General features: G+C 49.7%; 1 protein-coding gene across 1 annotated transcript in view; it reads right to left on the bottom strand.

Annotated features, from left to right (window-relative positions):
* LOC115916082 (GRIP1-associated protein 1-like) overlaps positions 1 to 15,356 on the bottom strand; it is a gene marked incomplete at both ends in the record, with an annotated part of 43,058 nt that extends 27,702 nt beyond the window's left edge. Inside the window, 1 exon segment of the mRNA XM_030969794.1 lies at positions 15,294 to 15,356. Coding sequence (XP_030825654.1) covers positions 15,294 to 15,356 — 63 coding nt within the window.
* Positions 15,357 to 16,089: the final 733 nt, after the last annotated feature.

The raw sequence follows: 16,089 nt of genomic DNA, 5'->3' as shown, positions 1-16,089 counted from the left end.
CAGGAGCCCCCCAAACCCCCCCAGGACCCCCGAACCCCTCCCAGACCCCCCAAATCTCTCCTCAAACCCGTCCAGGACCCCCATCACCACCCCCAAACCCCCTCAGGACAAACCCCCAAACCCCCAACCCCCCAGGACCCCCCAACCCCCCAAACCCCCCAGAACCCCCAAACCCCCAAAGCCCCCAGGCGCCACACCAAGAGCTCCCTCTCTCTCCAGCTCTCTCTCTCTGGCTCCGCCGTCCCAAGTAGCTCTCCGGCCTGGGCCTCGGGCTCAGCTCAAGCAACAGCCTGAGCCTGCCCACAAACAGCCCCCAAAATACCCCAAACCAGCCTGAAAACAGCCCCAAAACAACCCAAAAATAACCCAGAAACAGCCCCGAAAAATAACCCAAAACAGCCCAGAAAAACCCCAGTAAAACAGCCCAAAACCAACCCAGAAACAGCCCCAAAATAACCCAAAAACACCCCAAAACAGCTCAGAAACAGCACATATAAACACCCCAAAAATAACCCAAAAACCAGCCCAAAATAACCCAGAAACAGCCCAGAAACAACTCAGAAACAGCCCAAAAATAACCCAAAACCAGCCCCAAAAAAACTAAAACCCAAAAACAGCCCAAAAAAACCCAGAAACAGCCCAGAAACAGCTCATGAACACCCAAAATAACCAAACCTTACCAAAAATAACCACAGAAACACTCAAAAATAACTCAGCCAAAAAAACCCAGAAACAACCCAGAAACAGCCCAAAAAACCCCAAACAGCCACCCACAACAGCCCCAAAAATAACCCAAAACCAGCCCAGAAACAGCCCAAAACAGCCCAAAACACCCCAAAAATAACCCAAAACAGCCCAAAATAACCCAAAACCAGCCCAAAAATAACCCTGAAACAGCCCAAAAATAACCCAAAAACAGCCCAAAAATAACCCAGAAACCCCCCAAAATAACCCAAAACCAGCCCAGAAACAGCCCAGAAACAGCTCATGAACACCCCAAAAATAACCCCAAAACAGCCCAAAAATAACCCAAAACAGCCCAAAAATAACCCAGAAACAAAGCCCAAAACAGCCCAAAAACATCCCAAAAATAACCCCAAAACCAGCCTAGGAAACCAGTCCATAAACACCCCAAAACAGCCCATGAACACCCCAAAATACCCCAAAACCACCCCATAGGAACCCCCAGAAATACCCCAAAAACCACCCTATAAACAGCACCCTTAACAGCTTCCCCGTGAACACCCCTGGGTCTATAGGGTCCCCATAGGAGTTTCTATGGGGTCCTATGGGGTCTATAGGGTCCCTATGGGGTCTATGGGGCTCTATAGGGTCTATAGGGTCCCTATAGTGTTCACGGGGTCCCTAGGGTCCTCTAGGGTCTATAGTTTAGGACCCATATAGGTCTATAGGATGTCTATAAGATCTATAGGGTCTGCAAGGTCTGGGGGTCTAAATGGGGTCCTATAGGGTCTATAGGGTCCCTATAGGGTCTCTGGGACCTAGGGCCTACAGGTCTCTATAGGTCCTATAGGATCTATGAGGTCTCTATAGGGTCCCTATAGGGGGGTCTATGGGGTCTCTAGGGCTTATAGGGGCTCTATAGGAGTCAGTCCGTAGGGGTCTATAGGGTCCCTATAGGTCCTATATGGGTCCTATAGGAGACCATGGGAAGGGGTCTCTATGGGGTCTGTGAGGGACCGGCGGGGCTGTGGGGTCTATAGGTCTCTAGGGTCTCTCTAGGGTCCCTATGGGGTCCCTATGGGGTCATGGCCTAGCCCTATGGGGTCTATGGGGTCTAGGGGTCCCTATAGGGTCTATAGGGTCCCTATAGGATATGGGGTCCCTATAGGATCTCACATGGGGTCCCTATGGGGCCCTAGGCCCACGGGGCCCACAGGTCTCTATGGGGGCCCTACACTCCCCAGGATCCTGTATGGGACCCCATAGGGGGTCCAGTGGGACCATAGGGCCCTATAGGATCTATGGGGACCCATAGACTCCTGGGGTCTCTGAGAAAGACCCATACCGCCTCCTACTGGGGACCCTATAGGATCGGGGCCCCTATGGGTCCATGGTCTGGGTCCATAGGCCCCTACAGATCCATGGGAGCCATGGGGACCCCAAATATGGCGCCCATAGGGCTCTACAGCACCTGATGGGACTATGGGACCTAAGTGGCCCATAGGGCACCATAGGACAATAGCCCATGTGGGGTCTAAGCCCTATGGGGACCCCATGGGGTCTATGGGCCCATAGGTCCCAGGGCCCAAGGTCCTATGGGGTCGGCGAGAACCCCAAAACATCAGAGACACCCTAAACAGCCCAAAACACCCCAAAACCATCCGGGACACCCCAAAACACAGACCCCAAAACATCCCAAATACCCCAAAACACTAGACATCCCAAAACAACCCCAAAACATCAGTGGACACCCCCAAAAACAGCCAAACTCCACCCCAAAACATCATCTAGGGACACCCCAAAAACATCCCAAAAACACCCCAAAACATCAGAGACACCCAAAACACCCCAAAACACCCAAAAACATCCTGGGATATCCCAAAAACACCCCCAAAACACCCAAAACATCCCAAACATCCCAAAAACATCCTAAAACATCCCAAAATATCGGGGACACCCCAAAATCATCAGAGACACCCCAAACACCCAAAAAAGGGACCCCCAAACATCAAGAACACCCCAAACAACCCCAAAAATACCCCAAAACCATCCCGACACACCCCAAAATATCACACACCCTAAAACATCCCAAAATACTCCAAAAATCATCAGAGACACCCAAAACAACCCCCAAAAACATCAGGGACACCCCAAAAACAGCCAAAACCACCCCAAAACATCATCAGGGACACCCAAAAACATCCCCAAATACCCAAAAACAACAGAGACATCCCAAAAACACCCCAAAAACGTCCTGGGATATCCCAAAACATCAGGGACACCCCAAAAACAGCCAAAACCACCCCAAAACATCATCAGGGACACCCCAAAACAACCCCAAATACCCCAAAAACATCAGGGAGACCCCAAAACAACCCCAAAAACATCCTGGGATACCCCAAAAACCATCAGAGAAACCCCAGAACATCCCCAAATACCCCAAAACCATCAGGGATATCCCCAAAAGACACAAAACATTCCAAAATCCACCTGGGACACCCCAAAACCACCCCAAAACCATCCCAAACACCCTAAAAGCATCCTGGGACACCCCAAAAACATCAGGGACATCCCAAAACCATCAGGGACATCCCATTACCACCCCAAAATCTGCCCAGGACCCCCAAAATGCCCCTGAGACCCCAAAATTTTCACTACCCCCAAAAACAAGCCCCAAATTCCCTGAGACCCCTGAACCTTGCCCCCCAAATTCCCAGCACCCCCAAAACACCCCAAGCGCCCCCCAAAATTTGCCCCCAAATTCCTGAGACCCCCAAAACTTGCCCCAAAATCTAAGCACCCCCAAAAATTTCCAAAAATTCCTGAAGCACCCCCAAAAATTCCCTGAGAGCCCAAAATTTGCCCCCAAAATCCCCCTGAGACCCCCGAATTTGCCTCCAAATTCCCCCCAAGACCCCAAAATCCCCGAGACCCCAAAATTCCCCTGAGATCCCAAAATTCCCAAGACCCCAAAATTCCCCCCAAAATTCCCCTGAGATCCCAAAATTCCCAAGACCCCAAAATTTCCCCCCAAATTCCCCCCAAGACCCCAAAATTTGCCCCAAATTCCCCTGAGACCCCAAAATTTGCCCCAAATTCCCAAGACCCCAAAATCCCCGAGACCCCAAAATTCCCCCCAAAATCCCCCCTGAGACCCCCAAATTTGCCCCCAAAATTCCCCCAAGACCCCAAAATTTGCCCCCAAAATTCCCAAGACCCCAAAATTTGCCCCAAATTCCCCCCATGACCCCCAAATTTGCCCCCAAATTCCCAAGACCCCCTAAAATCCCTGGGACCCCAAAAATTCCCCCAAACTCCCCTGAGACCCCGAGAATTCCCAAGACCCGAAAATTTCCCCAAAATTCCCCCAAGATCCCAAAATTCCCCAAAATCTCCCCTGAGCCCCCCAACCAGCCCCCTAACCCCCAGACCCCAAAATTCCCCCCAAAATCCCCTGAGATCCCCGAATTTGCCCCCAAAATCTTCGACCCCAAAAATTCCCGCCAAAATTCCCCTGAGACCCCAAAATTTCCCCAAAAATCCCCCAAGACCCCAAAATTCCCCCAAGACCCCAAAATTTGCCCCAAAATTCCCCTGAGACCAACCTGAGACCCCAAAAATCCCCCTGAGCCCCCCAACCCAAATCCCCTCACGACCCGCCCCAAAATCTGCGACCCCAAAAATTCCCCCCAAAATCCCCGAGACCCGAAAATTTGCCCCAAAATCTGAGACCCCAAAATTTGCCCCAAAATTCCCCTGAGACCCCAAAATTTGCCCCCAAAATTCTCTAGACCCCAAAATTCCCCCCAAAATCCCCTGAGACCCCAAAATTTCCCCAAAATTCCCCCTGAGACCCCAAAATTTGCCCCAAAATCTGAGACCCCAAAATTTCCCATCCCAAGACCCCAAATTTTCCCCCCCACAAATTTCCCAAGACCCCCAAATCCCCTGAGACCCCAAAATTCCCCCCAAAATCCCCCTGAGATCCCAAAATTCCCCAAAACCGTGCCCAAAATTCCCCCAAGATCCCAAAATCCCCCCAAAATCTCCCTGAGCCCCCCAAATTTGCCCCCAAAATTCCTGAGACCCCAAAATTCCCCCATACCCCCAACACCCCAAATTTCCCCTGTACCCCTGAGACCCCAAAATTTGAGACCCCCCACACCATGAGACCCCAAATCCCCAAACCCATTACCCCATCCTATCCCAAATCCCAACCAAAATCCCCCCAAATTCCCCAACCCCAAAGCCCCAAAACTAACCCAAAATTTCCCCCAAACCCCAATTCCCCCAAACCCCAATTTCCCCCCACCTCCCCCGACCCCCAAAACCCCAAAATACCCCGAGACCCCAAAATTTCCCCCCAAAATCCCCCTGAGATCCCAAAATTCCCCAAAATCCCCAAGACCCCCCCAAAATCTCCCCAAAACTGAGCCCCCCAAAATTCCCCAAAACCCCCTGAGATCCCAAAATCCCCCAAAAATTTCCCCCTAACCCCAAAAACCTGTAAATCTACCCTCCCCCCACCCCTGAGACCCCAAAATTCCCAAGCACCCCTAAACCCCCCCAAACCCCCAAACCCCCTCCAAACTGAAAGCCCCTGACCCCAAAATCCCCCTGAACCCCCCCCTCAAAACCTCCCTGAACCCCAACCTCCCCCCAAAATGCCCTCAAAACCCCAAAATCCCCCAAAATTCCCCAAGCCCCCAAAATTCTGACCCCCATAACCCCCTGGTCCTGCAGATCCCAAAATTTCCAAAATCCCGCCCCGGAAACGAGAAAACCACAGAAAAAATTTAAAAAGGGATTAAAATTAAAATCGGGAAATTTGATAAAATTGTACGAAAAATTGAAGGGGAAATGGCCCCCTCCGACCCCCCGCCCGCCCCCCCGCCCCCCCCCCCCCCCAACGAGAAAACTTGAGTAACAAAAAAAGGGGGGTGAAGACGATTTAAAAAGTTGGACCGTAAAATTGGGGGGAAATGGGAAAAATTGATAAAAAAAAAAAAAAAAATGGGGAAAATTTGATTAAAAATTGAGGGAGAAATGGGAAAAATTGATAAAAAAAGGGGAGACCAAAAAATTGGTGAAAATTTGAAGAAAACAGGAAGGAAAAAATTGATTAAAATGGGGAAGAAATGGAAAAAATTGACAAAAATTGGGAAAAATGGAAAATGGGGAAAAAATAAAATTAGGTGAGGGAAGGAGGAAAAATTGATCCAAAGGGCAAAAAATTGATAAAAAATTTGGGAAATGCGGACAAAATTCACGTGAAAAATTGGGAAATTGAGAAAATTGATTAAAATTGGGGAAAATGGGGAAAAAATTGATACAAAATGTGAAAAATTGATTAAAATTTGGGGAAAATGGATACAAATTGGGGAGAAAGATTAAGGAGAAAGGGGAAATTGATTAAAAATTGGGGAGAATGGGAAAAAATTGAAAAATTAGGAGAATGGAAAAGAGATTTGAAAAAATTGGGGAAATGAGGAAAATTGAAAAAGGGAAAAAATTGGGGGGGAGAAGGGGAAAAATTTAAAAATAAGGTTGAAAAAATGGGAAAAATTGGAAAAATGGGGAAAAATGGATTGAAAAGGGAAAATGGGGGAAAATTGTAAAAATTGGGGAAATTGGGAAATTAAAAAAAGGGGAAAATTTATAAAAATTGGGGAAATGGGGAAAAATTGATTAAAAAATTGGGGAAAATTTGAATAAAAAATTAGGAGGAATTAAAAAGGAAAAATTGGGGGAAATGGGGTAATAAATTGAAAAATTGATTAAAATTGGGGAAATTGGGAAAAATTGATTAAATTGGGGAAAAAATTGATTAAAAAATTGGGGAAATGGGGAAAAAGTGATATTAAATGGGGGAATGGAAAAATGGAAGAGGAAAATTTGAGGAAAGGAGGAAAAAGCGAGGGAAAAATGTGGGAAAAATAGAGCAAAATTCATTCTCACCTTTCAAGCTGTTCCTGGCTCCCTCTGTCAGCTAGAGGCTGGGGGTGGGGACCTAAAATTGGGGGGGCAGCAGGGGATACAAAAGGCTCACAAGTGCTCCAAATTGCTCCCAAAATCCCAAATTTCTGGATCCAAATCTTTAAAATTTCCCCATCCAAAAATACTTAGCGTTTAACTTGAATCTTCAAAAACCCAAATTCTCCCAAAAAGGCCAAAAAGGCTGAGTCTCCCCAAAAGGCACGATGTCTCCCCAAAAACCCAAATTCTCCCCGAAAGGCAATTCCATAAAAACCCAAATCGACCCAAAAGGCCCAAATTCCTTAAAAACCCAGAATTCCTCCTCCAAAAAAGCCTCCCCAAAAACCCCAAATTCCTTGCCCCAAAAAACCCAAATTCTCCCCAAAAACCAATCACTCCAAAAAATCAAAAAAACCCCAGAATCGCCACAAGCCCCCAAATTCTCCCCAAAGCCAAATTCCTCCCAAAACCCCAAATCAGGCCCAAAAACCCCAAATTTACTCCCTCCAAAAAAGCCATCCTCCCCAAAAATCCAAATCCCCAAAAATCCCAAATCTTCCCCAAAAACATCAAATCTCCCAAAAACCAATCGTCCCCCCAAAAACTTCAGTCTGCCCAAAACCCCAAATCCTCCCCAAAAATCCCAAAATATCCCAAAAAAGCTCAAAAATCCCCCCAAAAAACCCAAAATCCCCAAAACCCCAAATCCTCCCCAAAAACCCCAAATCCTCCCCCAAAAATCCAAATAGTCCCCGAAACTCAAAAACCCCAAAAAGCCAAAACCCAAATCCTCCCCCCAAAAACCCCAAATTCTCCCCAAAAACCCCAAATCCTCCCAGAAAATCCAATCTCCCACTCAAATCCTCAAAAACCATCCCCAAACTCCCCAAAAACCCAAAAATCCCCAAAAAACCCCAAATTTCCCCAAAAACCCCACAAATCTACCCAAAAAATCCCAATTTCCCCCAAAATCCCAAATTTCCCCCCCTCACCTTGTACCTTGTCCTGCAGCTGGGCCAGCTCTGCCTCTGAGGGCTTGGTGGGACCCTACTAAATTCCTCCACAGGCACAAATCCCAAAATCCCAAATTCTCCATCCCCAAAATCCCAAATCTCCCCAAAATCCCAAATTTCCCCCAAAATCTCCTTCTCAGAGCCCTCCCAACCCCAAAATCCCCAAAACCTCCCAAGACTCCCCCAAAATCAACCCCAGACCCCAAAACCCCCTCCCAACCCCAGATCCCCAAAATTCCCCAAAAATCAAACCCAGACCACTCCCAAAATCCTAAGAGCCAAACCCCAGACCCCAAAATCCCCCCAAATCCCCTAAAAACCTCCCCCAGGCCCCAAATCCCCCAAAGCCCCAAAGCCCCCAAAAAGCCAACCCCAGACTCCCCAAAACCCCAAAATAATCCCAGACTAAAACTTCCCAAGCCTCCCCAAAAAGAAAACCCCAAGATCCCCCAAAACCCCAAAATCAACCCCCAGACCCCCAAAATCCCCCCCATCAAACCCCAGACTTTAAAAACTCCCAGACATCCAAAATTCCCCAAATCCTTAAAAAACCTCAGACCCCCAAGATCCAACTAGAACCCCAAAACCTAGAAAACTGACCCCAAATCCCCCAAAAATGCTTAAAAAACCCCAGGCAGCCCCCAAAATCCCCCAAAGAAAACCCAAACCCCCAAAAAGCCTAAAAACCCCAAACCCCCAAAATCAACCCCCAGACCCCCCAAGTCCCCAAAAACCCCAAAACCCCAAGCCCCCAAATCCCCCCTACCTGGGCAGGGGGTGCTGAAGTGAGATCGCCCCCCTCCCCCTCACCTCTTCCTCTTTGGGGGCTCTCTCTGGGAGGAGAATTATCAGACTCCCTCCCACCCCCAATTCCCCCCTTCAGAAATTTTGGAACCCCGAATTTTATCTCCAAAACTCTCTCAGGCCCCCCCACCCAAAACACCCAGGACCCCAAAATCCTCCCAGGACCCCCAAATTCTCCAGGGCCTCAGAATTTCTCCAAGACTCCTCAAATTCTCAGAGACCCCCAAAAAACCCCAAAATCCTCCCCAACCCACCCAATTCTGAGACCCCCAAAACCCCCAGCCTCCCAAAATGTCCAGGACCCCCAAAATCCCCCTCCCCAAACCCCCCCAAAATCTCAGAGACCCCTCCCCAAAATTTCCAACTTGACTCTCCCAAATTCTAGAAACCCCGACAGCCCCAAATCACTCCCCAGCCCCAAATTTTGGGACCCTCCCCCAAAACCCTCTCAGGACCCCCAAAATCTCCCAGGACCCCCAAATTCTCGATTTCCCCAAAATTTCCCCCAAGACTCCTCCAAATTCTCAGAAACCCCCAAAAAACCCAAATCTTCCCCAAACTCCCAAAATTCTGAGACCCCCCCAAAACCCCAGCCCCCAAATCCCTCCCCAAACCCCCAAAATCCTCAGGGCCCCTCCCCACAAAATTTCCTCCAGACTCCTCCAAATTCTCAGAGATCCCCCCAAAAAAAACTCCCAAAATCCTCCCCCCACCCCCCAAAATTTTGGACCCTCCCCCCCTCAAACCCTCCCAGGACCCCAAATCCTCCCGGATACCCCCGTCCCCCTCCCAAACCCCAAATTCTCGAGACCCTCTCCCAAAAGCCCCCCAAGACCCCAAAATCCTCCCCAAGATCCCCCAATTCTGAGACCCCCAAATCCCCAGCCCCCAAAATCCTCCCGAGGACCCCCAAAATCCTCCCAGGACCCCCCAAATTCTCAGAGACCCTACCTGTTCCTCAGACTCCTCCAAATTCTCAGAGACCCCCCAAAAACTCCCCAAATCCTCCCCCACCCCAAATTCTGAGACCCCCAAAGGCCTCCCAGGACCCCCCATTTTTCAGAACACCCCCCAGGATGACCCCCAAATTCCCCCTCACCTTGCAGGGAACCCCACCCCATCCCACTGGGCTGACCTGGGGGCTGGGCGAGTTGGGGGGTCGAGTATATGGCCCGAGAAGGGTCTCGGCTCCCCCCCTCCACAGCCGCCGGTTCTCCTCCTCGAGCCCCTCGATCTGGGCACAGAGCTGGGACCCCCCAAAAAAATCAGTGATAAAATTGATACAGGACCCCAAATCAGCAACAAGTGATACTGGGACCCCCAAAATCCAACCCAAAATCGATACGGGGACCCAAAATCCAACCCAAAATGCTGGGACCCCAAAATCAACCCTGGGACCCCCAAAAAATCAGTGATAAAATTGACACCAGGACCCCCCAAAATCCCAAGCCCAAAATCGACACTGGGACCCCAAAATCCAACTCTGGATTTTAAAACTCAGTGACAAAATCATTAGGACCCCCAAATCAACCCTGGGACCCCCAAATCCACCCCAGAATCACCTCAGGACACAAAATGAGCCACAAAATCCACACTGGGATTTAAAATTTTAAATTGGCCAAAATCAGGCCTGGGATATTTAAATCAACCCCGAATACACACTGGGACCCCCAAAATCCCAAAGTATTTTTGGGATCCCCAAATCAGCCCCAAAATGACACTGGATCTCCCCCAAATGCACCCCCAAAATCACCTCTAGGACCCCAAAATCTACAAGTTTAAAATCTCAACTCAAATGACAGTTCTGGGTTCAATCCACCCCATCAATTCTGGGACCCCCAAAAAATCAACCTAGGGACTAAAAATCAACCCAAAAATGAACCTGGGACTCCCAAAATCAATCCCAAAATCGACAGTGGGAACCCCAAAATCCACCCCAAAAATCAACCCTGGGGACCCCCAAAAATTCACCCCAAAATCGACACTGGGGAGCCCAAAATCAACCTAAAATCCAATTCTGGGACTGACCCCCCAAAATCCACCCTACTGGGACCACAAAATCACCCCCAAAATCCACCCCGGGATCCCCAAAATCAACCCCAAGTCAACCCTGGGATTTAAAATCCACCCAAAAATCAACCCCAAAATGACACGGGACTTCAATCACCCTGGGACCCCCAAAAATCAGCGACAAAATCTACCCTGGGACCCCCAAAATCCACCCCAAAATCGACATTGGGGGATCCCCAAAATCAATTCTGGGACCCGCCCCCCCCAAAATCAGCCACAAAATCAACACTGGGACCCCCAAATCCTTTAAAGCCGATGCTGGGACTTTAAATCAACCCTGGGACCCCCGAAAATCGACAAGTGATACTGGGACCCCAAAATCCACCCAAATCGAGCACTGGGACCCCCAAAATCAACCCTGGGACCCCCAAAATATGCAGGAGCCCCAAAATCACCCCAAAAAACAGCCCCAAAAATCGACACTGGGAACCCCAAAATCAACCCTAAAATCCAGATTCTGGGACCCCCAAAATCAACCCTGGGACCCCCCCCAAATCCACCCAGAATCACCTCTGAGACCCCCCAAAATCAACCACAAAATCCACACAGGACCCCAAAATCCCTCCAAAATCAATTCTGGGACCCCAAATCTCTCCCCCACAAAATCAACCCCAAAGTCCTCTGGGACCCCCAAAAATCAATCCCAAAATCAACAATGGGAACCCAAATCACCCAAAAAAATCAACCCTGGGGACCCCAAAGCTCACTGGGAAATTGACACTGGGAGTTTAAAATCAGCCTAAAATCAATTGCAGGGCCCCAAAATCCTTTAAATCGACAGTGGAACCCCAAGGTGTCCCCAAATCGACAGTTCTGGGACCCCAAATCCACCCAAAAATCCAATACAAAAATCTTATCACGGACCCAAAATCCACCCCCGAAATCAATTCTGGGACCCCAAAATTCCCCAAATCAATTCTGGGACAGCCCCCAAAAAATCACACAAGATCAGCTTCCTGGGACCCCAAAATCTCCCCAAAATCGGACGAGGATTTAAAATCACTACATTTGGCTGCATTGTCCAGGTGTGTCCCAGGGGGCGTTTGTGGGTTTGGAGGCGATTTGGGAGGATTTTAAAGGATCCCAGATGAATTTTTGGGGTTCCAGGAAGGATTTTGAGGAGATTCTGAGGGAAATTTAGGGGGATTTTGGGGGAAATTTGAGGGGATTTTTCGGGTTTACCTCAGCCATCCCATTGCAGGGTGCTGGGGGTCCCAGGGAGGATTTTGGGTTTTAGGGGCTGGGGATTTGGGAGGCCCAGAGAGGATTTGAGGTTTACTGGCCAGCTCCCACAACTTGGGGTGCTGCAAGGGGTTTCAGGGGGATTTTGGGGACTGAGGAGATTTTGAGAGTTTCAGGGTTTTACCTTCAGCCAGCTCCTGCAGCCTTGGGTGCTGGAGGTTCCAGGGAGGATTTTTGAAGGTGCAGGAGTTTTTGGAGGATTTTTGAAGTTTTGAGTTTACGCTGGCCAACTCCTCAGCAGGGGTGCTGGGGTGTAGGGGAGGATTTTGGGGGGAATTTTGGCACAAAGTTGGAAATTGAAGTTTTGAGTTTTACTTTCGTTAAACACAGCAGGGGTGCTGGGGATCAGGGGTTTTAGAGGTTTTGGGGGATTTTGAGAAGTTTGGGGGACACACTGAAATTTGGAGGATTTTGAGATTTACCTCAGCCAACTCCCGTTGCAAGGGTGCTGGGATCCCAGGGGTTTTGGGGTTTTGAGAATTTTTTGTATTTTTGGGGTTTTACCTTCAACCCGGCTCTGAAGCAGGTGCTGAGGGTTCAGGGGGGATTTTGGGGTTTTGAGGATTTTTCTGAGGTTTTTACACAGCAGCCAGCTCCATGGCAAGGTGCTGTTCTGCAGGCAGTAGTCCTCTTGGCTCTGCAAGCACCCCTGGGCATCCTGGTCTCCCAGCAGGAGGCCTCCACCTCACAGGACCCCAAAAATGAACCCGAAACCCCAAAATGAACCCAGAAACCCCCAAAAAATGGGTTAGAACCCCAAAAATGGACAGAAACCCCAAAATGAGCCTTGAAACCCCAAAATGGGATGAGAACCCCCAAAATGGGATAGGAACCCAAAAAATGAACCCAGACCCCAAAAATCAACTCAAAACACAAAAGTGGATAGACACCCCAAAAATGAACCCCGAGGAAACCCAAAAATGAACTCAGACCCCACAAAAATGAACCCAGAAACCCAAAAATGGGATGAGAACCCCAAAAATGAACCCAGGAACCGAACCCCAAGCCCATTTGGCTTCCCCAAAATCAAATGGTAACCCCAAAATGGACCCAGAAACCCCAAAAAATGAACCCAGAAACCCCAAAATGAATCCAGAAACCCCAAAAATGAGACGGAACTAAAATGAATCCAGAGCCAAAAATGGGATGAGAACCCCAAAAATGAACCAGGGGGCCCAAAATGAACCCAGAAACCCCCAAAAATGGGATGAAACCCCAAAAATGAACCCAAGACCCCAAAATCAGCTCAGAAACCCCAAAAATGGGATGGGAACCCCAAAAATGGACCCAGAAACCCCAAAATGAACCCAGAAACCCCAAAAATGGACCCAGACACCCCAAAAATGAACCCGAAGCAAAAAAATGAATTCAGACCCACAAAAATGAACCCAGAAACCCCAAAAATGGGATGAGAACCCAAAAATGAACCCAGGAACCCAAAATGAACCAGGAACCCCAAAATCAAGTAGTAGCAGCCCAAATGGACCCAGAAACCCCCAAAATGGGCTCAGACACCTAAAAAATGAACTCAGGAACCCAAAAATAGACAGGAACCCCAAAATGAATCCAAACCCCAAAAATGGGATGAGAACCCCAAAAATGAACCCAAGGAACCCCAATGGGCAGAAACCCAAAAATGGGATGAGAACCCCAAAAATGTGAACCCAGGAACCCCAAAATCAACTCAGAAACCCCAAAATGGGATGAGAACCCCAAAATGGGATGAGAACCCCAAAAATGAACCCCAAGGAACCCCAAAATGGGATTGAGAACCCCAAAAATGAACCCAGAAACCCAAAAATGAGCATGGGAAACCCCAAAAATGGGATGAGGGCAAAAATGAACCCAGAAACCCCCAAAATGAGCATGAAACCCCAAATGGGATGAGAACCCCCAAAAATGAACTCAGGAACGCCTTAAAATCAACTCAAGAGCCCCCAAAAATGGGATGAGAACCCCAAAAATGGGATGAGAACCAAAAATGAGCCCCAGAAACCCAAAGTAGACAAAGCCCCAAAATGGACCCAATGCCCCAAAATAGACAGAAACCCCAAAAATGAATTCAGACCCTATAAGAAATGAACCCAGAAACCCCCGAAATGGGATGAGAACCCCAAAATGAGCATAGGAACCTAAAATGAGCCCAGAAACCCCAAAATCAAATAAATCTTTAAAATGGGCCAAGCCACTAAAATGGGCTCAGAGACCCCGAAAATGAACCCAGAAACCCCAAAAATGGGATGAACCCACAGTAAGACCCAGGCCCCAAAAATTATCCCAGAAACCACCAAAGTGAGGCAGGCCCCAAGGTAACTTGGAAACCCCAAAAATGGACCCAGAAACCCCCAAAAATGGGCTCAGACACCACAAAAATGGGATGAGAACCCCCAGAATGAACCCAGAAACCCCAAGTAGGTGAGAACCCCAAAAGTAGGACTGAACCCCCAGAAATGAACCTAGACCCCAAAATCCACCGACCCCAGACCCCCCCAAAATCCCCTGGGGTTGCCTAGGCCTTCTTGCTCTTGCTGAGGGGCCTGGAAAGAAGGGGGCTCGGGGGGTTGAAATTTGGGGTCCCAGGGATTTGAAGGGGTCCTGGGACAACCTGGAAGTCACAGGAGGATTTGGGGTTTTGAGGAGGTGGGGTTTTTGGGGAGTCTGAGGAGATTTGGGGGTTTGGGAGGTGGGCTTCTTTTGGGGAAAGAAGAATTTAGTTTTTCAGGAGGCTGGGGTTTTGGGGAGAATTCGGGGTTTTTAGAGGAGGAGAAGTTCAGGTGTTTGAGAGGGAGGAATTTCAGGGTTTTTTTGGGGAGGAAGGTGAGGGTTTGGAAAGGAGAATTTGAGTTTTTGGGGAGGTGGGGTTTTGGGAGGATTTGGGTGTTTTTTGGGAGGTGGTTTTGGGGAAGGAATTTGTGAGGTTTTGGGGAGGGTGGGGTTTTTTTTGGGGAGGAATTTGGGGTTTTTTGGGGAGAGAATTCAGGGTTTTTGGGAGAATTTAAGGTTTTTGTGGAAATTTGGGGAGGTTGGAGACTGGGGTTTTTGAGAGGAATTTGGGGTTTTGAGGGAAATTTCTAAGAGGGATTTGGGGTTTTGGGGGAGTGAGGGGTTTTTGGGGGAGGGATTCAGGTTTTTTGTCGGAGAATTTGGGTTTTGGGAGTCCTAAGATTTGCCTTGGGGTGCAGGGGGCAGGAGAGGATCCCGAGGAGAATTTGGGGTTTTGGGTGTGGAATCTGGGGTTTTTAAGGGGGGAGGAGTGGGGTTTGGGGGAGAACTTGGGGTTTTTGAGGGGTCTGAAGGTGGGGTTTTGGGAGGAATTTGGGGTTTTGTGGAGGAATTTGGTTTTTTTGGGGGGTCCATCCTCACCTTGTTGGCCTTGGCCCCGAGTCCTGTCCAGCGTCTGCACCCTCTGCATAGCCCCGACGCAGCTCTGGGGGTCACAGCCCTGTGAACCCCAGCCTTTGGGGACCCAAAAATTCCCAAATTCCCCACACCCCAGGCCATTACCGGCGCCACCGTTCTTCTTGTCATCCGACAGCCGGTAATTCTCATTCTTGCCAGCTCCAGCAGCTGGGAGCACCGAGAGGGTTTGGGGCGGGAGGGCAAAGACCCCCAGACCCCCACAAGTATCCTCGGGTCCTCCAGGCCCCTCAGGACCTCAGGTCTCCCCAGGCACCAAAGGCTCCAAGTAGGGCTGGCCTGTGCATCAGGAGCCCCCAGCCGACGCCAGGACCCCTCAATCTCCCAGAGCCCCAGGACCTGTGACCCCCAAGCCTCCCCAGGCCCCCAGGCTCCCGAATCCCAAAGCCTCGGACCCTCGTGACCCCCTATGGCTCACGACAGCTCTGAGCCCCCCCCAGGCTTGAGCCGCCTCAGGATTCCCCGAGCCCCAGGATCCCCAGGCACACCTGCATCCTTTGGACTCCTCCAGCCGACAGGGCCTGCGCCATCTTGTGGCGCTCAGGTCCCCTCAGGAGGGACCGGAAGTAGCCATATCCAGGGTCATAGAGAGGCCAAGAGCACTGTTGGGCATAAAACCATCAGTTCAGTCCTCCAAGCCAGCCAAGGCGGCCGGAGGGTAAGTTTAGACCTCCAAGCCGGCCAGAGCGGTCGGCTCTGGATCATGAGCTCGGCTTCACGTGGGACCATAGAGAGTACAGGCCGCTAAAGACCCCGGAGCATCAGGGCGGTACAAATCTTCTCCGCCGCGTTTTTGGGAGACTCCTGGGAGGTTTGGGGCAGTGTCCCCCTCTCAAGTAGACTGGGATCCCTCAGGGGCCCGTGCAGGCGGTAGAGACCCCCG

This window comes from Camarhynchus parvulus, unplaced genomic scaffold, assembly GCF_901933205.1.
Source record: "Camarhynchus parvulus unplaced genomic scaffold, STF_HiC, whole genome shotgun sequence".
NCBI lineage: Eukaryota > Metazoa > Chordata > Aves > Passeriformes > Thraupidae > Camarhynchus > Camarhynchus parvulus.
This window is presented reverse-complemented; position numbering and strand designations above follow the sequence as displayed.